Consider the following 22,326-nt stretch of genomic DNA (forward strand, 5'->3'; position numbering starts at 1 on the left):
GGGCACACAATTGGGATCTGCCACCCCATTTGGGTTAGTGCTGCCTTTTGGTCTCACCTTGCTGGACAAAGCGGTGTCCTTATCTCTCTGCTTGAGCAGTGGAAACAGGTGCCAGCTCTTCCCATGCCCAGAGTTCTGGCTGCATCCCAGGGCTCTGACACAATGCTTTCCCTTTTCTCACTGCAGCAGCCAAGCACAGAGTTGTCTGCTTGTTACTGTGAGCTGACAGAGGTGAACCACCGTGTCCTCAGCCTGTTACCAAAGTTAGTTGAAGTTGCCAAACTGGGCCTCGTTTGCAGGACTTTTTTTTATCCCCACTGAGTCACCCGCCCATTCTACTTGGGACATGTTTTGCACATGATGCTGGTGTTTATGCTCCTACCAAAGCAGAGAATAATCAGGGGCGTGCCTAGACGAGCCCCAGGGCTTCCTGCCATGGAGCTTTGCTCTGCCCCATCCAGTTTGGGAGCAGACACACTAAATCACATAAATTCCTCCTGGGTGACTTTCTGTGCAGGGAGCTCAGGCATGTGATGAGAAACCTTTGACACAGAGCAAGGGTTCCTGCTGACTGGAGGCAGCTCCTGCTCCTCTGAACTCCCACAGTCCACCTGTATCCTCCTGTGGGGGAAGGACACCACAATAAAAGCCTTTTCTCGTTTCCAAAGCCAAGGATCCAAATTTAGAAAATTAAATACTAAATGTTTTACTGGAGCAACTTGGTGTTAGGGGAAAATCTCCTCTCCTGCTGCCCGGGGTTTGAGAGACACATGATCTCCCCAGCTCTAATGCAACTTGTGGCAGGCTGCTAGCAGCCTGGCAGTGCTGGGGCTATTGCTACATACCTGTAATTTCATTAGACCAGAAGTAAGCAGGAGAAAATCTTGGTAAAGGTGACTTGTCACAGTCTTCTGTGTCTCAGAACTGTAATGGCTGGTGGGACTCTGCTGGATAGAGCAGAACCTGGCCAGCTCAAATCCTGTTGATGCAGTCTGGCCTTTGTTCTGATTTAGAGGAGGAGGAAAATAAAAGCTTTTGTTGTGTTTGTGGGGTTTTCTGCAGGAGGGAAGTGAAAGGAGCTGTGAAACCTCTCCCTTCCTGCCCTTTTGAACTCCTCTGCTGTTGTGTGCCCTCTGCATTGTGCTGGCAGAGGGCTGTTCTTGCCAGCCAAGGAACATGGATGCCACTCCCTACCACATCACACCAGACCTTTGCATCCTGCAGCTTCTGGGGGTTCAGCCCGGCCTGTGCCTGACCCTCTTGGCAGGAGCAGACTGGCAGGGGAGGGCGATGATGTTCCTGCTTTAACCCCTCGCTGCCCGCTCTCCCGCAGGTCTCATCCTGGTGAACGAGCCCTACTACAACGAGGCTGGCTTCGACAGCGACCGGGGGCTGCAGGAGGGCTACGAGAACAGCCGCTGCTACAACGAGATGACGCTGATCCGCGTGGTGCAGTCCATGATGCAGCTGCTGCGCCGGCCCGTCGAGGTCTTCGAGCACGAGATCCGGGAGCATTTCCGCTGCCACGGCTGGCGCCTGGTGTCCCGCATCGAGTCCTGGCTGGAGACCAACGAGCTGGTGGAGCGCAGCCACGAACAGGCCAACGGGGCGGATTCTGCCGCCCTCCTGTGCGCAGAGAGCCCCGGGGACACGGCGGGGGCGCTGGCCGAGGGCAGCTCGGAGCAGGGCGGGGGTGCTGAACTGTCCGACTCGGCGCTGGACGCGAAGGAGGAGCCGGACGAGACGCCCGACGCCGGCGACCTCCAACAGTACTCAGACTCGGAGAGCACGGGCCAAGCCAGGGGGGACCTGGCCAGAGACCGAACGGACGAGGGGAAGGCTGCCCAGGACTCTGCCTCGCAGCCCAGCGTGAAACCAAAGAAAAGGAGAAAGAGCTACAGGAGTTTCCTGCCGGAGAAGAGCGGTTACCCTGATATCGGGTTTCCCCTCTTCCCTTTGTCCAAGGGGTTCATTAAAAGCATCCGCGGTGTCTTGCAGCAGTACCGGGCTGCCTTAGCAGGGGCCAACATCCCAGAGTGGACAGAGGACAAATAAACCATCAGGTTAGGGACAGGCAGGTGCAGGGGAGAAGGGAAAGCAGCAGAAAGTAAATTGGCAAATGCTGTTATCAATCAACTGGCTTCTCCTTCCAGCTTTTCTTCCTCAGCTTGGTTTGTTCCAAAGAAGGTGGTAGGCCTGACTGCTCCTCTGAGGAAAGGTTGTTTAAGCATGAATAACTCTTTTCCCCCAACCCCTCTTCCTTCCCCCTGTCCCATGTACGTGCTCTTCTTGCAAGTTTGACCCTGCAATGGTAAGATTTGAGACCTGCACAGAAGCAGTCTTGCAGCCACGTTCCCTCTGCACTTTCATCTTGGGGCACCTTTCCACACAAGGACTCTTCCCACCCAGCGCTACACCCAGCAGTTTGTTCTGGTGGGGTTCCAGCCAGGAGAAGGGATTGCTGTAGTTTCTGGAAATGAAGGGCAATGCCCTCCCAGTCTTTTCTTTTTCTCAGCGTTCCCATGGGTTCTATGAAGTCCACCCCAGCTTATCTGTACTTAGACATTGGATTGTGTTTGCATTGGAGTTGTCTACACCATACGGAGTTGCTCTAGTCTTAGTTGTTCACCCATAGCTACAAGGTTCTTCCAGTCAGGATTGGTAGGCAGGGCCAGAGCTCTGCACTGGCACTTGTGCTGCCCTGGGAGTGCTGCAAACTTTCCATGCAGTTCTGCAACTTCCAGGTCAGTCTCCTGGAGGCAAGTCTAGCCATCCCCACTTCTTTTTCTCCAGAGTGAGGCAAACTTCCCTTTCCCCACCATGCATGCCTGTCTTCTAGAAGTACATGGGATTCAGGGTTCTGCCCTTGTTACTTGCTTAGGTATCTTTTGTTCCAGCCATCGTGGCTGTCACACAGCACTACACCCACCCTGGATCCCGGCCTCACCCGGGCAGGCAGCAGCGGGTGACCCTGGGGGCTGTTGTAGATCTGGATGAGCCCGGTGTGGCTGCTGCTCCCTCCTCCAGCTGCACACAGGTGTTCAGGAGCCGTGGGAGCCAGGGTCACCCCAGGGGAGCCATGTCATGGCCAGGCCCTGTTGTGGCAGCACCAGTTTGTGCTGGTTCCTGTGCTGTTACAGCAGCTGTTTTGGGCTGTTATCAGCTTCTTCCCTTGCCAGCTGCTTCCCATGGTGGCCTGGTTGTGGCCAGCAGCACTGTGGGCACAGCACCTCCCATCCCTGCTCCCAGCCACGGTGCTGCTGGACACTCAGGGAAACACCTGCTGAGGGCAGCCTGTGTTCCACAGCCCACGCTGGTGACCATGAGCACTTTGAGACAGTGTTTTGCCAGTCCCCTGGTCAAGTCCCCTTCCTGAGGCCTCTGGTCCAGCCTGCACACACCCTCACTTGGAGCTGGGCAGTCACACTCCAGCCCTGCTGCCTTTGCCCAGTGCTCAGGCACTGGAGAGGCACCCACGTGGCACCATGGGGAGCACAGTCTGGCAGGGAGAGTCCTTCCAGCTGCACAGCGGTGCCAGGCTGCCCAGGGAGGAGTCAGGCTGAGCAGGTGGCTCTGCCAGAGGTAAGGATGGAGCCAAAGCTCTCCTTTGCTTTTGCTCTTGCTCACTGTAGCTGCAGTTATAAATGGAGAACAGCAGGAGAATCCAAACGTGTTGTTGCTCCAGAAACACCAAGGGCTGCACCCAACAGCCCAAATCCACCCCCCTCGCCCCCAGCCTCAGCTCCCTGTGCTTTCCTGCATCCCCATGATGCTCCTGAGCCAGGGGCTGGCTGCACAAAGCCCTTCTCATGTCCCCATCTACCACTGGGGTTTTGGAAGACAAATCCTTCTCCTGGTGCTCCAGAGGATGCAGGGCTTGGCTGTGATGAAGACCTGGGCTGCAGAGCTCTCCAGCCACTGCTCTGTGGGTGCATCATCTGCAGCAGCTCCAGCCCTGCTCCAGGAGCCCTCCCTGGCAGGTGAGGAAGTTGGGCAGGTGCCGATTTGGGGAGCAGAAAGGTGCTGGGAGCCGTGGGCAGGGCAGGCTGGAGCTGTAACCACGGCCAGATCAGGAGTGAATGGATCCCTTTGAGCAGAGCACTGAGTGTCTCGGAGGGCTGGGGGCAAGAGGGGAGGCCACTGCTCCAGGGCAGGGGAAGAACAGGCAGAGGCTGATTCCAGGCACAACCACAGTTTGTGATCCAGACACTGACACCCTCTGTCCCCAGAGCCAGGCTGTGGCTGCCCCATGACCCACAGCACCAGGGATAGAGGGAGGGAGGGAGAAACCCACTGGGGATGGAGGAGCTGTCGACTTCCCCTTTTCCCCTCCTTTACTTTGCAGCTCTCATCTCACAGGGCAGGCACCACGTCCTCCCCTTTGCCCAAAAAGTCTCTGATCCTACACAAGAGCTTTTGCACAGGCTGGGCTCCCTCTGAGGAGGTGGATGTTGGCCTTCTGGAAGGGGACACTGCTTCCCCCAGCACCGCTCGCTCTCTGCAGCTGTCCCAAACCCAAGCGTGCACAGAGGTTTACAAATTTTCTAAAGCTTTTGATAATGTGAAGCTCCTGGGTGATGAGGTTGGTGGTGAGCACACTGCAGCTATGTAATTTTTTGTGTATGTATGTAATATTTAAGGGTAACAAAATTTAAAAGGCTAAAACCTTAAAAAAAATTTAAAAACACACAAAAAAAGCCAAAGCATGATGCATATTGTTAGCCTTAAAACTGGCTACACGACTGTGTGATGTACAAATGAGAGCAGCCTGTAACTGTTTTAAGTGCTGGGGAGGGGGAAGAAGCATTACAAAATCAGTTTGTAGCCTTGATTCTGTACAGTATTTAATGAATAAAAAAAACAAACCTGACTATTGAGGCCATGCTTAGAGGTGTGTCGTTCACGTGCAGATGTGGATGCTTGGTTGCTTATGATATATGTATAAAGTGCTGTGTGACCATTAAAACTTTTTTTACCTGCAGATTTTTTTTTGTTTGGCTAACCAAGGTGTAATAAAGGAGGGAAGATGACTTGCCATTAAATTTTGCCTCTGTGAGTAGACCTGTGAGTTGTCTCTTTCTTTCCCCCACCATCTCCTGTCACTCTCCTGGCACTTGCCCTCTCCAGCTCCTCCCTGTGCCAGCCTCATCCTGCTGGCAGAAGCCGAGGCCGGTGAGTCCAGAGGGATCCAGGCAGGTCTGGCAGGGAGGGGCTGCTCTGTGGCTCTCCATAAACTCTTCCCCAAGACCCTGATGTACAGAGGGCATCTCTCAGGCTGGAGTTTTTCATTTTCTGTGCTCCTTGCTGGTGCCTGGTGCTTGCTCAGTGCCTGCCCCAGCACGGCTCTGGTGGCCCCACTGCTCACGGCCAGACTCAGGCAAAAGAAAACCTTTTGTAAGCCCCTGGGAGCTCTGCCCTGCCCTGCCCCTCACCTCAGCACACAGGTGAGGGTGTGATGGACGGGGCTGGACACAGCACTGCTGGGTGCTGCCGGAATCTGGAGCAGTGATGTGGAGTTCGGGAGTCCTGACTTCGGTTTTGTGCCCCTGGGGGCCCTCCCTGCAGGATTCACTCGAGTTGCCAGTGCCCGACCCGGGCAGTGTCCCGGGGTGCTGGGTTGTTCTCAGCACCCTCTGCTCCCTCCCTCGGTCCGGGAGCGAGGGGCTGTGCGGGAGGAGGGCGGGGGCTCTCCACCAGGAGCAGGTTTTGGAAGCAGATGGGTGATGGCAGAGCTGCAAAGTGAAACCCGGGAAAGGGAGGGCGAGGGCGATCCTGGCCAACCTGCTGCTGAGAGGCGCACGGGATCCCGGGAGGAGCCTGCGGGGAGCCTTTCAGGGGCTGTGAGCCTGAACGGCTCCGCTCCGCTGCTCCGTGCGCGGTGACAGAGACAGCGAGAGCTCTGAGCGCACCCCCTGCCATGGGCTCTGCCTCCAGCAGCGCAGCAGGGTTAGAGAGTTATTGCTCAGCCTGTTTCTACACCTGGCCCGATGCCACGCGGGAAATAACTTCATTTTGGGAGGTGGTTCCCAGCTGCCGCCTGCCCTGCTGGCTCAGGAACAGGGCTTCTCTCCATGAGCAAGTGAGGCCATGGGGGGAAGACAATCGTGCTCTTCTTTCCCGGATCTGCCATCCTAATTGCATAGTTTGCAGTTGAATAAATGCAAACAGCCACCACTGTTTACTCTTCTGCTTTGTACTTGAGCGCTGAAAATGAGGTTTAATTACTGCAATTTTATATCAAAGAGGTTGAGTAATCCCCCCGAGGCAAGCCCCACGGCAGGGACCTGTAGCAGGGCTCCAGCTGGCCCCGGGCAGCCAGAACAAAGGATGTGAGGGTCCCCCAAAAGGCCCCTGCTGCAGGCAGAAAGCCAAAAGACCCCTCCTTGAACCTCTTCCATGAGTCCTGCCCTGCTGTCACTCAGAGGCACCGAACTTTCCCCAGCATGTCCCCAAGTGTCACTGCAGGGCTGAGCTCCCTGGATACGATCAGCCCCAGCATGAGGCTGAGCAGGGAGGCATCGCTGCACCCCAGAGATGGGGGTGGGTGGTGGCAGCACTGCCCTGTCCTGCATCCTCAGCATCTCCCATGGGAACACCTCCGGGGCCCTCGCTCTGTGCTGCTCCTGTCAGGATGTCAGGGAGCAAAGGCTGCGGTGCTGAGCTAAACCTGTCCTGCGGTCCCTGTGCCGCGGTTGAGCCCAACCCCTGAGAGCGGCCGTGAGCTCCGATTCAAAACCCAGGAAGGATTTTTTTTTTTTTTTTTTTTTTTTTTTTTTTTTTTTTGCAAACGCTAGATATTTATTTTGCATTTCTCACAAGAATAAACTCCGCTTCTACAGGAAGCTTTGGGTAGAAACATTCTTTAAAAAGTCGGTTTATTGTATTAGATCTATTGGTCCTGACCCTCCCTGGGGAGTGGCACTGGCTCCGGGGTGGGGACACAGCAATGCCACCGTGTGCGTCCGAGCCGGGGAGGGGACGGGGCTGTGCCGGCGCAGCCGCCTGGGGGCCGGGACCTCGTACCAGGATAAAACACGCTGGCGTCTCGCCGGCACCGAGTACCTGATGGGGCTTGTGGCTCATTTTTGGAACAGCACTGGTGGCCGTCCCGAGGGGGTAAAGCTAAGCGTGGGGAAAAGCGAGGGGATGAGCCCCACGCCCCCCCAAGACCTATTGCTATGGAAGGAGGGGGTTCCTGAGTGGGAGGAAGGCTCTGCCACCCTCGCGCCGGGCCGTGCCGGCAGCTCAGCGCTGCAGGGAGGGCGAACGGGGAGCTCAGGAGCCGCTGAGGACGCGGCAGAGGCGGGCATGGACCTGGCCCTGCACGGGCTCGCAGGCCAGCGCCTCCCCATCCACTGTCATGACGCCCGCGGCCACCCGCGGCTCGAGGCGGAATGCGCGGACGGGGACGTAGGACAGGTGGGGACAGTTCAAGTCCAGGTGGGTCCCCCTGGACATGGCCAGGAAGAGCTTGAGCAGCGTCACGCGGCTGATGCCGGCCTTCATGTAGAAAAGGTGGATGCAGCCGTCGTGCAGCCGCGCCGCCGGTGCCATCAGCAGGTTGGTGCCCAGGTGGGACTGGTAGATGGCGTAGACCAGGACAAACTCCTCCTCGGGGACCACGGTCCAGTGCGCCGGCACGGGCTGGCCCAGCGGCGCCAGCAGCGAGTCGGGGGGCAGCGAGCCGGGCGCTCCCGTCCCCGCCGGCTGCGGGATGTGGCCGTTGGTGACGGGCGCGGGGGCGTCCCGGGGGGCCGGGGAGCTGCTCTGCTCCGCGGCCATGGGCAGGTAGGACAGGCGGCCCTGGTACACCCTGAGCTTGGCCAGGCACTGCAGCGTGCCCAGGGTGAAGCGGGCGCTGCCCAGCCAGCGGTACTTCTCGCTGTCGATGTCCACGTCCGAGATGAAGCCCCAGCCAAAGCCCAGGAAGGAGAAGAAGCGTTTGCCCGAGGCCGTGCTCAGCGACACCAGGTCCATCTGCGTGTACAGCCCCTTGCACAGGATGAAGGTGCAGTTTGTCAGCAGTTTTTTCTTGGCAACGTGGTCGTAGCTGTGAGGGATGGAGAGGGTGAGTTTGGAGCTCAGGAACTCTCCTGCTGCCCCAGCATCCACCTGCAAACCTCACCCTTGTGCCATGGCTGGGACATGTCCCTGCTGGGTGACACTGTCCCTCAGGGACAGCTGCTGGGAGTCGTTTTGCTGGGGTTGGGAGGGATAAATTCCTGAAAGAGGGAACCGAGCCAGGGCAATGCTGGTCCCCCACACCTTGGGATTGGCTGTGCCTGGGTGGGTCCTTTGGGTTAAAGCTTTACAGTCCCTGAGCCCAGAGAAAGGGAGTGGGGGGAGTAGGATACACAGGGATTAATCCCTTGCTCACAGCTGGGGCAGTGCTGCACCAGCCTGTGGGGAGTGAGGACCCTGCCGGGCAGCCCTGGGCATCCCAGCACCCTTCCCTGGGCTGCAGCCCCACACAGCCTTTCTCTTCCCGCAGGGGGCAGTGGGTGCCGCGGGGCTGGGACTCACCCTGCATAGTAGTTGATAGAGGCAGCCAAGGCGTTCCCAGAGCCTCCTGGCAGGATGCACAGCGGCTTCTTCATGGCCTCCCTCCAGTCTGGACGCTCCATCAGCCCGTTCACCACCTGTGGGGATGAAGGACCCGTGGTACCCAAGGAACCCAGCAACCCCTGCCAGCCCGGGGGGAGCAGAGCCCACGGTGCCCCTGCCCAGGGCAGGACAGGGGTGATGGCTGCTTTGCTCCAAGCCTGGTGCCATCTCTCCTTTGCCATTCCCAGCCTGACTTTGTGACTCAGAGCTTGGCTCCTGCCCCAGGCACCCCAGCTGTGCCCAGCCCCAGGTGCCCTCACCTCGAAGAGCAGCCCATCCCCAGACATGACCACCAAGGTGTCCCACTGCGACAGGTCCTCATCTCGCACCTTCTCATGGGCATGGTGGGCTCTTTCTGTTGGGGAGAGTGGAGAGATTTAGAGCATCACCCTCCATCCCTCTGCCCTTCCTGCTGCCACCCCCCACACAGTGACCCCAGCCCCAGAGGGTGACCCCAGCCCCAGATGGTGACCCCAACCCCAGACAGTGACCCCAGCCAGGGATGCAGGAGGCAAGGCAGTCACTGCTCCTCTGCAGGACCCAGAGCAGTGCTGATGCAGAGTCAGAGGCCCTTGGAGGAACCTGTCCCCATGTGGCAGGGCCCAGGCAGGATCCCAGGGAAGGGAGGAGGAGGAGGAGGAGGAAGAGCTGCTCATGGACTCACCGGTGACAAAGACAGTGGTGGCAATGTCAGCCTCAGCCAGCATGGGCTGCACCACGGCCTGGAAGTCATCAAGGGCTCGGCCGGAGCCGCTCTGTGGATTCAGCAGCACCAGCGCGTGGCAGGGCCGGGGCAGCACCCCATAGCTGTCACCTGGGGGGGACAGGGGGCTCAGGCTGCTGGGCCATGGCCCTGCCCTGGGAGGGCTTTGCCAGCCAGGGCAGCATTTGCCAAAACCAAAAGGGGAAGGGGAACTGGCCCTCCCCCATCCTCACAAGCATCCCTACCCAGAGGGCACGGGGGCGAGCAGGGATGGAGGGTCCCTGCTGGGAATGCTGGGGAGGCAGCACAGGCAGGACACAGGGGCCTGCAGGGACTCATTTGAGCTCCCCCAGAATCAGCAGAGATGTTCACACCCTGCAGCACTCCAGCCATACCAGAGTGGGGGGATGAGAACTCCAGGTCCCAGTTCCCCGCATCCACCCAGATGGAGCGGGGCCAGGACAGACAGTTGTGCTGGCAGACGGACGCTCCTCTCCCTGCTCCCCACGGGGCTCAGGTTTCGCCTGCGAGGGCCTCGGCCAGGCTGTAATTACAAGCCTGGCAGGGGTCCCATCCCTCTGCTCCCCAGTTGTTTCCAGTCTCTCCTTCCCCAGGCCCAGTGGTCCCCATGCAGGGGGACAGGGGGAGGCCACTGAGCTGCCCTGTGAGGGAGGCAGGGGAGGAGGAGGAGGGCAGGAACCCCGGGTGCTGCTGGGCACCCCAAGCCCTCAAGTGAGGAAGGGCAGCAGCCTCAGGGTCTCCCCGTGCCTCTGGAGATCCCTGGCTCTGCAGTGAGGAGCCAGATTTGGGGTTGTTGGGGATGTCCCCACCAGCTCTGTGCCCCCTGGGCCCGGGGGGGTGGGTGCCCACCCCAGCACACAGACCCAGCTCGAGGCTGCGCCTGCTGACTCAGCAGGAAGAGCTGCTGAGTCAGGAGAGCAGAGGCCTTTCCCAGCACCATCCTGGGCTGGGAATCCCCTCTCAGCCCTCCTGGCACTGGGGGTGCCCCACCTCATCTGCACACGTGCAGTGATTTGAGCTGTTTGAACACACGAGCTGGGGTTTTACAGCTAAATCCTCTCAGCACCCACAGTGGGGACAGTGGTGGGGAAAGGTGAGCATGGGGCCATGGATGACACCACATGTGTCACCTCCCCTGGGTGACATCCAGCACCACACCAGCTATGGCCATGAGCTCCACAAGCTGCCTGGAGGGAGGTGGGACTGGAGCATCCCATCTCCATGCCCATCCCAGCCCTGGGAGCACACAGAGCTCTGCTGACTTCATCACCACCAGGATTATTTCCTGGCCCCATGGATCACCCAGCAGTGCTATCACCCTCCAGGGCACCTCCTGAGCCCCTTGCCAGCTGCTTGGGACCTGTCACCAAATCCACAACAAAGATCTGCCTGTGAGAGCCCCAGGGCTGAGCCTGGCTCTGGGCATTGGCTCCAGGCTGGCCCTGGGTTCCAGCTCTGGGCATTGGCTCCAGGCTGGCCCTGGGTGCTGGCTCCAGGCACTGGCTCCAAGCTGGTTCTCCCCACTGCTGCCCAGGGCCAGTGGCTCCCCCCCACCCCCCTCCCCAGCCCCTTATCAGGGGGTTCCAGACACAAAGGGAGCAGCTGCCCTCGGGGAAAGCAGTGAAGCACCCAGAGCAGAGGCCACTCCAGTCTGGGTCAGGGATAACAAAAAGCAGCCCAGGGCTGGGCTGACCCTGCTCAGAGCCCTTTGGAGCTTCCCTGGTCCCCACAGGCACTAAATCCCCTGAAAGCAAATGCAGACAAGGCCCACACAGGCTTTGAACCCAAGCCCAGCTGCTTTCTCTCTGGGGGGCTTTCTCTCTCTTTCCTCCCGCGAGTCCTGGATATTGAAAAGCAAAAGGCAAAGACACTTCAAAAGCCTAAATGCAGTTTTCAACCCTGCAGTGCTAACCAAGCACATTGTTTCTCACACAAACATGGATCTGCAGCTGAGTCTTGCCTAAAAATCCTGCCTGGACCTGTGAGTGCTGCCCTGGACCTGTGAGTGCCTCCTCTGGGCAGCAGGGAAAGGCTGGGACCCCAAGGATCAGCTCCTTGGCTGGAGGGGGAAAACAAACCCTGCTCAGGGCACAGAGGGATGCCATGACTGCCTCCCAGGGGACAGATTGTTGGTACCAGGCTGTGAATAGTGATCCCAGTGTGGGACTGGTGACACCAGCAGCACCAGGCTCAGCCCGGTGGTGGAACTGGAGGGTGCTGGATCAGAGCTGGAGCCCAGCAATGGTGATGCACAGGGAGACAGATTTCAGCAGCATCCTGACCCATCCAACCCTTCCTGTTGCACAACACCGGCCAGTCCCTGGCATCCCAGCAAGATTCCACTTCCCAGCACAGTGTGGTCGCTTTCAGCCTCAAATGCTGAGTGGAGCAGAATCTGAGTCAGCAGGAGGAAGGGGCTCCAGCTGCTGCCACAAACTCTGCTCCACTCCCTCTGCCCACATCCTCCCGTGTGATGTGCCCTGGCTGTGCTCAGGCCGGGACCACACTGCCACAGCTCTGCTGTCTGCAGCCCAAGCCACTCCACTGCATCCCTGCATCCTTCTGGAAACTCTCAGCACAAGGAGCAGCCATGCCAGGTGGAATAAGGCTGGGGCTGAGCTTCCTAATCTGGATTTCCCTGTTGGGACACAAGCCTGGGGGCAGTTTGTTCCCTCCTGGATAGCTGCAGTTTGGGACACACTGCAGGCAGCCCCAGCTTTGGGGTTAGCAGCTGCTGAGGAACTTTCTGTTTATCCCTTGGGATGAAACGAGGAGGGGGAATCATCCCTTCACCCCTGCGACAGCACCACGCTGGGATCGCTGGTGGCTCTCCAGGTCCCCTCCCCATGGGGACAGGGTGACAGGACTCTCTGCACGGACTCACCCGCAGCTTCCCAGCACGGCCTTATCAGTCCCGCACAGGCCTCTCTGCCGGCACGTGCAAGCACTGGGTGTGGACGAGGGGCATTTTTAGCTCTGTCCCAAACTGAGGGAGGAGGATTGCAAATCCTGATGGCCTTCAGCGAGGAAAGTGACTGCAAAATTCTGCACTGCCTTCTCCCATCCTCCTTCCCCCCACTGGCCTGAGGGCCCTGCGTGCAATGAGCTGCTCCTGCCCCAGCACCCTCGCACCGCCTGCTCACAGGGCGAGGGTTGGAAAGCGCTTGGAGACTTCCAGCTGCTGAGTTCAGGCTGGAAATAGAGCTGGGGAACTGGTTCTGCCCTCACCCCATTCCACTGGATTTTTTTGTAATTCCTTAGGAAGAGAGACAGAAAGTTGTTTTGTAGCTGCAGGTCATATAAAAAAAAGAGCTGCATTTTAAAATCCAAGCAAGGAACAGCTGGGCTAAATGTGATTTGACAGGATCCCTCTAACCGCATGCCTCTTAATTTCCAAGTCTGATCAGAGCGACTGGACAGCCAAATAAATGAAGTAGTGCATATAATTGAATCTCTGCTCAGATGTTCAACTATCTGCCAGCACACCCTGCCCTGCCTGCGGGAGCTGGGGGATGCGGCCCCCGAGCAGGACCCTCCCCTTCCAGACACTGCCAGCTCCCGAGGGGAGCAGGATCAGAAACACAGCCCCCGCCAGGCTGCCCTGAGATCCCGCTGGACCGCGGGGGTCCTGGGGGGATCTGCCTGTCCCCAAATCCCAAGTGATGGATGGGACCTGCTGGGGACAGTGCCTGGCTCCCGTCCTGCCTGCGTCAGCAATGATTACTTTTTTTCCTTGGATCATGCTGCCCTTTGGAGCTTTGGAGTTATCAAACGGGAGCAATGGGGATGGGGGGTGCAAAGGGCCCCCATAGTGTGGCCACGTCCCTGCTGCCCCTTCAAATTAAAGGTAAAAGGAAAGCGAAACAACCAAGCCCTGCGTGGGGCTGAGAGCAGAGATGTCTCTGTCCCCCCAGACTCGGCGAAAGTGGGGGGAGGGGGTGTCCGAGTGACCCCGCGGTGGCGCGGGTCACACCCGGTCTGTGTCCCCCCCGTGTCCCCGGAACGCGACACCGCGCAGCGCCCGCGGCTCGGCCACAGCCATCCCGCGTGGGGCCCGGCGGCGGAGCGACCCCGGCCGCGACTCCGACCCCCGCCAGGCCCCGGCGGATCGAGCCCCGCGGGCAGCGGTGCCGGGGGGCGCGGGGGGGGCTCGGCACTCACCGTCCTGCGCGGGCACGGCGGGCACGGCGAGCTCGCGGATGCGGCGGCTCCAGGCCTGGGCGATGCGCAGGTTGCCCTCGGCGTCGGGACCCCGGGAGACGCGGAAGGTCCGCTCCAGGCGCTGGCGGGAGGGCGGCCCCCAGCGCGGCCCCCGCAGCGGGTAACACACCAGCGAGAAGCAGGCGGCGGCCGCGGCCGCGGGGAAAGCGGCCGAGCCCACGCAGTCGGCCAGGCGGAGCGCGGCGTCGGGACCGGCCGAGCCGCCCGAGCAGCCGCCGGCGCGCCGCACCTGCAGCTCCCGGGCCGTCAGGGACAGCGAGCAGGCGGCGGCACCGGGGGCCGGCCCCGCGCCGAAGATGCCTTGAAGTAGCACCGGGCCCCCGCCGGGCTCCGGGGGAGCGCGGCGGCCGGCGGCCATCGGCGGAGCGGGCGCGGAGCGGAGCGGGAGGCACCGGGGAGCGCCGCCCGCCGCCGCTCGCTGCTGACGCCCGGCGATGGCAGGCGGGGCGGCCCCATTCATAAAAATTTAACCCACCCACCCCCCCAGCCACCTCTTCCCCCGCCGAGGGGGGCCCGTCCCGGGGCTGGTCCGGTACCCCCCACACCCCCCGCCAGCTGCCTCAGTTTCCCCAAGCGCCGCCCCGCGCTCCGGGCAGTGCTCCGCGGGGGAACCGGCTCTGCAGACGGGCGGGGGCAAAGGGACGCCGTGGGTTTGCCGCGGGTGGTTCTGCGCTGCTGGGGTGGGTGTCTGGCGTGGGTGCAAAGAACAGACCCACGGCGCTGCCGGCAGAGGGGAGGCAGAGCACCCGGCAGCCACCCCCGCCCCAGCTCCTGCACATCATTCCCAGCAAGGCACGCATGGGCGCTGGCAGGTGTGCCCGGAGCCCCCACCTCGGACTGAACAGAATTTTAATATCATTTCTGCATCTCTCCAAGCACGAAAGGAGTGAGGCGGGGGCCTGGAGAAATCGAGGCACGGTGAGGGGTGAGGACAGTGGGCAGACGGCGGGGGAGGAGGACGGAGAGGGGTGATGTCCCACCCATTACCGGTGGCTCGCCATCAGGTATCCCTCGGGATTCGAGGTTGCCATGGGCGTGAAGCCCCATGGAGGGAGGTGGGTTGTGCTGTGAACCCCACCTTGGGGCACAGAGCTCTGGGGACAGAGCCCAGGGGACTTGTCTGGAGGGTGCCAGCAAGGCTGGGAGTTGCTTTGTGTTCACGGCAGCTGGCAAAAATCACTGACAGCAGTTTTTGCTGGCAACAGGACTGACCTCACCCTCCCAAGGGACTGCTGGGCTCCAAGGGGTCTGGCCCAGCCCAACAAGGACTTTTTTTTTTTTTTGCCAACCAATTCCCCATGGATGTAATTCTGTCCTAACCTTGAGCTCACACCTCAGGGAGGCATCACTCCTCACACTTAGGGCAGTTTAATTAGCAGTGAGCCCTCTGTCCCTGCTGAAACCTTCTGGAACTGGCCAAGAAATTGCAGGGAGGACACAGGATCACCAACTGGGCAGAAAACATGGTTGAGTCTTGTTTTCCCTTAGCAGACCTATGAGGAGAGCCAAGATGCTGTGATTTGGAGCATTGTGCTTTCCAGAAAGACTTCCCTGGGCGCTGTGGGCACAAAGGGATGCTCTGAGGGGCCAAACCTGCTCCCAGCCCTGATGCTTTTGGCTTGGGAACTGCAGCAGTCGCAGCTGATTCTGGGTGAGATTCGGGCTCAGCCGCTTCCCCGCTGCTGCCATGACACAGTCCAGCGTTTGTAAACAGCTCCGAGGTTCCTCAGCAAGGTGTCATGGGAGGAAATGGCTGGATGCCGGGGAGTGCACCGTCCTGACCTGCCCCTCACCCTTCTTGGTGACTAACCCGCTCCCAATTTCCGTTCAGGAAGGCATGAGTCGTGTTGGGAGGATGTGAGAGCAGCTGTCCCATTGCTCCTGGCAGGTGCCATGGGACGATGAGGCTGCTTTGGGCTCTGTCCTCACCATGTTACATCCGTCCAAGGCCCCGTGCCCTGGGGCTGCAGGGATCCCCCTTTGTCCTGCCAGCCTGTGCTTTAAATAGGAGTGGAATGCCCGTCCAGGCTCTGCTGGCCATCCTCCCTGCTCATGGAGAAAGGAGCTGAGAGTGGCTTCATCGCACGGTGTCAGGGCTGGAGGTGGGTGCAGGAAGGGCTGGGGAAGGGCTGTGCACGGTGGGGATGCCAAGGGCTGGGGGCTGCAGCCAGGTTTGTCTCAGATGGGGAATGGGACTGGCACAGGCCCGGCCTCTGTGACGGCAAGCTGACACAGACAGGGCTTTTCCATCTCAGTTCTGGTCTGTGGGGACTTCCCAGAAGACTGACCTGGTGCTGTACCACCCTTGGATGCCCACTCCCTACCATGACCAGCGCTGTGGCCACCACCAGCCCCAGGCAGGTCCCTTTGCTCTCCACAGCCACAGGCTGATCCAACCCGGTCCCACACGGACACCGCTGGTTTGCCTCCAGATGTGATGTCCAAGGTGGAAGTGGGATCACTTCCTTCCCCATGCTGATAACCACTCGTTTGGGGCTATCTTAATTAGGAGAGCCTTACCGAGGCCCCTCGACCCCAAGGGCAGCCTGAAGGGTGCTCAGCAGCTCCCAGGCTGTGGGCAGGCGACTGCCGGTCGGGTTTGTCCTGATCGGCTCCATTCCCGCCTGCGTGGTGCTGCTCGGGCCGTGTGGGTGGGAGGGAAGTGCCAGGATAGGACGTGGGGATGTGGCACAGAGCTGGTGTGATGGGGGACAGCTCCTGGAGAATCCCCCCACTTCCCTCCTCACTGCAAAGGGAACTCGCCCATGGAGCAGAGGGTCCAGTCCAGCCATGACACCAGTCTCCCTTCAAGAGCAAACATCCCTCCAGCTCCTGTCCCGGCAGGAGCCCTGGGGGATCCCAGACTCTGCAGACATCATTTGGTGGAGAACGTTTGTACATTTGAAGCCTGGGTTTCCTGGGCAAGATGATGGGTGCCCTGAGTGTGGGGAAACTGAGGCAGAAACACCAGATAAGGTTTGTCTTGAGTTGTGCAAGAAGCCAAGGGTTAAATTTACCAACCTCCCTCAGCTCCCTCCGGGCAGGGGCTTCTCCTGCTCCTGCCCCCAGCTGCTGGAGGAGTTGATCTGCACTGGGAGTTACCCTGGGGAAAGAAAAGCACAGAGCCTCGGGGCTTCCCACGCAGGCCCGGATTTCGGGGCCCCACTGCCACATCACAGCCCCGGACGAGGCGTGCAGAGGACGAGCCTCTGCTGCGAGATGAACTGCAGCGTTTCCCTTGGAGGCACAGAGCTCCTCCACATCCCTGCCCGCTCTGCCGCGTCCGCCGGCAGCCACCGGGGGACGGGAACGGGAGGGGAAGGCACTCCTCCCGAATCCATCTCTTTTAGCATCGTTCCCACTGATGAAGGTACACGTCTCAAGGTGGAGCCAGAAATAGCGCGGCTGGCGCTGCATCGGGGCTGGCGGGGCTGCAGGCTTGGCAGGGGGACAGGCACCGACTGCAGCAGTGGGAACTTTCCAGGCAGCTCCTGCGGGAGCGGCCGGCGCAGAGATGGAGCCATTTCCGTGCAGACCCAGCCCCGCGACTGCGGATCAGCCCCGCTCAGCGGTGGGGTTGGGGCTGACACGGGGGACCAGCAAGAGCAGGAGGGGACAGAGCTAACAGAGATATCTCGTGGAGGAGAGTGACTGGGAACACATCCCACCTGAGCTAGGACACAGGGCTGGGCTCTGCTGCAGAACTCGGGAAAGTGGCTGCACCTTCTACCTGCCCCCATGACCCAGGGGGGGCAGGTTTTCCCCAAAATCCATCTTCTCTCAGCCTCCAAGGAGCTCAGGCTTTTTGTGGCAGCTCCTAAATCATAGCCAGGCTCTGCAACTTGTTGGGGGCTGCTCCCCTACACTGACCCTCCAGTGAGCTTCCCGCAGCAGCAGGCACAGCCCGGGACTGCAGGGCTCACCGGGAGGCCCTGAACAATGCCGACGAGCTGAGCTCATTCCTCCCAGCTGATAATTGGCTTAAAAATATTTCTGAGCTCAGGCCTCCTCAGGGAAAACACTCCCAAACGCCAGGCAAAAAGCTGCTGAGTCTGGAGGAACCACACACCCACCACTCGCTGGCCGAGACGTCCCCCCCGATGACAAGCCCTGGCGTCAGAGGGACTGAGGCCAAAGGCTGCCGTTTGATCTCCCCCTTCGCTGGGGGAAGCCGAATTTCAGGCCGTCCAGGGGTTTTACCACTTCCCGGTAGCGGTTTCCTGCGATGATGTGAGCGCAGGAATTTTTGGGAGGTGAGTCAGAGGCTGCAATGAGAACCACCTGGCTGGGGCTAGGCTGGGAGGCTCGATCCCGATCCAGGGCTGATCCCTGCTGCGATGCTCGATGCCGGCAGGCAGCACTCCCAGAGTGGAATTACTTACAGGGGACAAAAACATCCCATCACAGACCCCGTTTCTGGCCTGGAAGAAGAAAGGGATTTGCTGCCTCGGTTCCCACGGCTCCTCCTCCCTTGCCGGGCTGGGATCGGTACCTCCGGCCACCCCACCCGGGCTCCAGGGAGAAACTTGGGTAAGAATAAAGAGCAAAACCTCGTCCAGCTCTGCAGGAAGCTGCCTGGAATGGCTGTCCCGCCCCAGCACCGCGTTGTTCCGAGAACAGAAGTGCCCCAAAGCAGCACCGAGGCTTGGTTTTCCCTGGGGAGCAATGCAGGAGCTGGCGGAGCTGAGAAACTGCCCTCCCTGGTCTCCAAAATTCAACATATAACATGAGTCCCTGCTAAAGGAACCTCCCAGATTTTGCCTGCTGGGCCCTTAAAGCTCCATGACCCCATGGCCACTCTCTCCCCAGCACTACTCAAACCCCTCCACGTAGAGAATAAGTGAGTCGAGTCCAGAGAGTGAGACTGAGCCGGGATAAGCCTTTGGAAAGGAGCTAAACCTGCTCAAAGCCGGCACTGTTCCCTGACCCGCCCTCCTAATCCTGCCTGCCTGATAATGGAATAATAAAGGGCTGCACAGCCTCACTCTCTGCTGCTCTGTGGGGGAGGTTCCTGCTGCCTCGGTACATGCCAGCAGCTGGGATATTAATGACTCCCTAAGTAAACAAAATTGCTCCTTTCTTCTCCTTTGCGTGGCTGTAAAACTGAGCGCGACCTTCAGCCCGCAGAGAAATCAGAGTTGCTCCCCTTTCCAGGAGGAAGGCTGCTTGTGGCAGTGATAACACCATGATCTCTGCCTGCCACCCTTGCCAGGGCTGATCCCAACCCTGCAGCTTCAACAACGATCCCAGTAGGACTCACAGGGCCACCCTCTCAAAGCTTTGGCCTGTCCCCACAGGAATGAGAGCCATGAGAGCCGATGATTCACTGAGGGGGAATCTCAGGAGCACAGAACGGGGCGGGGGGTTTGGGACACCCAGCCCCTCCAAGGTGTGCACACCTTGTCTGCCCTGCAGCAGAACCTACAAACTTGCTGCATCTCAGCCTCAGCAGGTGGGAAAAGGGCCAGGGAAGTGACAATGGCGATGAGATCCATTCCCTATGGCTGGGATGGCTCTGAGCACCTCACAGGACAGCAGGAATGGTGACAGGAGGAGGGTGCTGGGGGACCCAGAGGGCAAAGCAGAGGCTGAGGGCACTCAGATGCCACAGCACCATCCCTGGGCTGCTGTGCTGAGCGAGGAGCCAGCTGGGAGAGGATAAAGAGTCCTTCCTTCTCCACATGCCTGATTCCAGGCAGAGAAGGGCTTTATAGAGGAGGGCTGAGTGCTCTGCAGAGGGAAGTGCCATGCCTCCTGCAGTGGCACAATTCCCGCCCCACCCTTTGGGCATGCCCCCCCTGCAGCAAGATTTCCTTGGCTCCCCTAGGAACTGCCATTTCTCTGGTGGGTGCAGGAGGGGCCTCAGGAAGCAGCCAGCTTCCTATGTCACAAAAAGTCTGGCTCCCATTAAATTTTTTGAAGGACAAAGACAGCAACCTGTGAGGAGTGACTGCCTGTACCATGGGTGCTGTGACTGCTCTCAGCCTGGGGTTGGGGTGCCCAGGAGGGGTGTCTGGGCTCTCTGGCTCATGGATGTTGTGGGTTCATCCCAGGGTGATGCCAGCCTGGAGGGCTGATCAGAATTCCACACCTGGCTGTGCTGCCTCCTCAGAGTGAACTCGGGCAGCTGATGCTGTCAGCTCTTGCCTTGCCTTGGGGGAATGAGCTGGAATGTGGGAGTTGAGCTGGAATAGCCCCTGCTCTGACAAGGCACGAATTCAGGACCTGCAGGAGGCAACAGCAGGAGGGACATGTGGGGGTCGAACTGCAGGGACAGGCAAGATGTCACCAGGTGTGGTGGAGGGAGACAGAACTCTCCATCCCAGTCCTTGGGCAGTGCTGGCATACAGAGGGGACATGGACAATTCTGTCTCACTTGCATTGAGGATGTCTGAGAGACAACCTTTAATGAAGTGTCAGCTAAGGGGGCTGATGGCAGTGCTGTGCAGCTGAGGATGTGACAGGGACTCACTGTTGGAGGCACCTTGGCTGTCACACACCAGAGCAGCTGCAAAGCCACTGGGTCATGGAGGGGAACCTCACCCATGTCCTGAACGAAGCCCACCAGGCCTCCTCCTCCTCCCTCACTCCCAGCTGAGAGGACACAGGCAACTTAGAGAACTGCCAGGAAAAACCTCTCATTCCAGGGTGAACCAACTGATGTGGGGTGATGTTGGTAATTAAATTAATGCAGTTTGCCTTCCCTGCAACACTTAATTTCTGTCATGTACCCTCATTTCTGCTGCACTGTGGGGTGCTCTGATCCATCCTGACCACAGGGGATGGATCCTGACAGTGTTGTCACCTCCTGTCATTTTCCAACTGCCAAGGCTGAGATGCATATTGTACATATATTCAATTTTTTTAAACAAAGTGTAAATATCTACATATATATATATAAATATATATATTTTTATATATATAATATATGTATTTGTTCAGCCAAGGTTTACCTCCTCCTTATATATATATGCATGTATTCCATGCATATAACATATATAGCATATAGTATATATTTTATACATAATTACTAATTATACACATTTATATAGTATTTCATATATAATATAATGTATATTATGCATATTATATGTGATATGCACACTATATATTATATTATATATTTAATATTTTATATGCGCTATGTATTTTACCTATAAAAGTGTATATTATTTATAATATACGCGTTAATATATTTCATTTATAGGTTTTATAGATGTTATATATAAGCACACTCTTAGTGCATGGAAAGGTCAGCCCAGCGCTCTGCCAGATGGGCTGGAGCTGACCTTTCCTATTTAACTAAGCCATTGAGTGCCTGTACCCGTGAGGATTCCAGAGCGGACAGCGGAGCGCCGGGCACGGAGCGTTCCCTCGGGCAGGAGGTGCGAGAGGTGCGGGAGCCGCGGGCCGGGCGGATCCTCCCGCCGCCCCCGCCACAGAGCGGGGCCCGAGCGCCGCCGCCGCGCTTCCGTTTCCCCCGCCGCCATCTTCGGCACGGGCACTTCAGCCACCGCCTACACCCCGTGCCTCTCACCGCCGGGCACAAGCGGGAGGCAGCCGCGCTGCGAGCCGCCCTCAGGCAGCGGGAAGTGTACTTATCCCCCGAGGAGGGACGTTTCTGCCGCTGTCCTCCCGAGGTACCGGCGCAGTTGGGACAGGCGGTGAGGGGACGCCGTGACGGGGAGAGCGGCGGCGGTGCCCTCACCTAAGATGGCGGCGGGGGCGGGCTTTTCCCACCGAGAAGATGGCGGCGGAGGGAGCGGCGCTCTGGCCGGGTGGCGGGACGTGCTCGGCTGGGTGAGGGGAGCGGGATGGGACCGTCCCCCCCCAGAGACCTCCCCCTTCACAGGGACTTTCTACCCCGCCACGGAGACCTCGGTCCAGCCCTGCTGCATCACAAAGAACCCCCCAGGCTTTCTCCCTCAGCTCACCCGCACCTTCTCCAGCCAAGGCAGCCCCTCTCCGCCTTGCTCCCGCCCTCATTTTGGGGTCATCCCTCCCCTGTTGCATGAGGGGCCACTGGGTGGGCATGGGGTGGGGTTACCAGTTGCCTGTCTATCCTTCTACTCCCTGAGGCAGCCGCTGCTATATTTTATTGTATTAATCATAATTTCCATCCTCGCGTTCATACTTTGCCGCAGGAATGGACCAAGAAGTCCATAGGTAGCGGAAGGGTCTCCACCCTCCTCTTCCCCCTCCTCCTCCCCACCCCTTAAGGGGCGGTGATCGCGGCGGAGAGGAAAGAAAAGGATGCCACGGAAGCTGTTGTTGCCTTATAAATCTGTTTTTTCTCACTTTCGAGCTCCCCGGGGGTTGCATGACTCTTTAGCGATGAACGCGGCCAGAAGTGGCTACCGGGTCTTCTCGGCCAACTCCACCGCAGCCTCCACCGAGCTGGCGAAGAAGATCACGGAGTAAGTTGCCTTCTCTTTCAAGTTTCTTTCTCCCCCATCGCTCCCCTGCGCGGGCAGGAGCCCTCCTGAGCGGCTGGAGAAGCTTCTGGCATCCCCCCGCCTTCCCAAGGCGTCTCCTGCGAACACCTTTGTGGAGATTTTGCACTGGGAATCTTCACCAGCTCTGCCTGAGCCAGCGATGGAAATGGACCCGCCGCTTTCTGCCTCTTTGACGTCCATTTCACTGCTGGAGAGGCTGGGCTGCAGCAAAAGCTGTTACTTTTGGGGAGGGAGGAGGTGAAACTTGGCTGGACAAACCTCAGAAAAGCGTTTTCAGCAGGTTTGGGAGATGCTCAAAACTTTCTCCGACTCCTGACCTTG

The 22,326-nt window shown here is 59.1% G+C and overlaps 3 protein-coding genes across 6 annotated transcripts in view; 2 read left to right on the forward strand and 1 right to left on the reverse strand.

Annotated features, from left to right (window-relative positions):
- The window catches only part of UBE2O (ubiquitin conjugating enzyme E2 O), a 62,773-nt gene extending 57,714 nt beyond the window's left edge, over positions 1-5,059 (forward strand). The window contains exon 18 of the mRNA XM_066565572.1: positions 1,334-5,059. Coding sequence (XP_066421669.1) covers positions 1,334-2,055 — 722 coding nt within the window. The 3' untranslated portion in view covers positions 2,056-5,059. The remainder of the gene's footprint in view (positions 1-1,333) is intronic.
- A 1,785-nt stretch (positions 5,060-6,844) lies between these two features.
- On the reverse strand, positions 6,845-13,907 carry SPHK1 (sphingosine kinase 1). The gene is made up of 5 exons (XM_066565606.1): positions 13,490-13,907; positions 9,269-9,418; positions 8,865-8,959; positions 8,524-8,639; positions 6,845-8,050 (listed from the first exon to the last, which is right to left on the reverse strand). Exons 1-5 carry the CDS (start codon positions 13,905-13,907, stop codon positions 7,276-7,278), a joined length of 1,554 nt encoding a protein of 517 aa, XP_066421703.1. The 3' UTR covers positions 6,845-7,275.
- A 7,150-nt stretch (positions 13,908-21,057) lies between these two features.
- The window catches only part of PRPSAP1 (phosphoribosyl pyrophosphate synthetase associated protein 1), a 28,462-nt gene continuing 27,193 nt past the window's right edge, over positions 21,058-22,326 (forward strand). Inside the window, exons 1-2 of one of the 4 annotated variants that reach the window (XM_066565554.1) lie at positions 21,058-21,189; positions 21,855-21,966. In XM_066565554.1, the coding sequence (XP_066421651.1) occupies positions 21,884-21,966 (83 nt within the window). In that variant the 5' untranslated portion in view covers positions 21,058-21,189; positions 21,855-21,883. Of the gene's footprint in view, positions 21,190-21,284; positions 21,350-21,590; positions 21,716-21,755; positions 21,967-22,326 lie in introns of those variants that run through there. The other 3 variants (XM_066565556.1, XM_066565555.1, XM_066565553.1) reach the window with 3 other exon arrangements.

Source organism: Molothrus aeneus, chromosome 25 (genome assembly GCF_037042795.1).
Source record: "Molothrus aeneus isolate 106 chromosome 25, BPBGC_Maene_1.0, whole genome shotgun sequence".
Classification (NCBI taxonomy): Eukaryota; Metazoa; Chordata; class Aves; order Passeriformes; family Icteridae; genus Molothrus; species Molothrus aeneus.

Excerpts from the sequence above, each read along its gene's own strand:
- SPHK1 (XM_066565606.1), bottom strand. The coding sequence starts at position 13,907 with ATGGCCGCCGGCCGCCGCGCTCCCCCGGAGCCCGGCGGGGGCCCGGTG. Across the intron at positions 8,960-9,268 it reads CACCACTGTCTTTGTCACCG|AAAGAGCCCACCATGCCCAT; the intron begins GTGAGTCCATGA and ends TCTCCCCAACAG. Across the intron at positions 8,051-8,523 it reads TCTATCAACTACTATGCAGG|CTACGACCACGTTGCCAAGA; the intron begins GTGAGTCCCAGC and ends CATCCCTCACAG.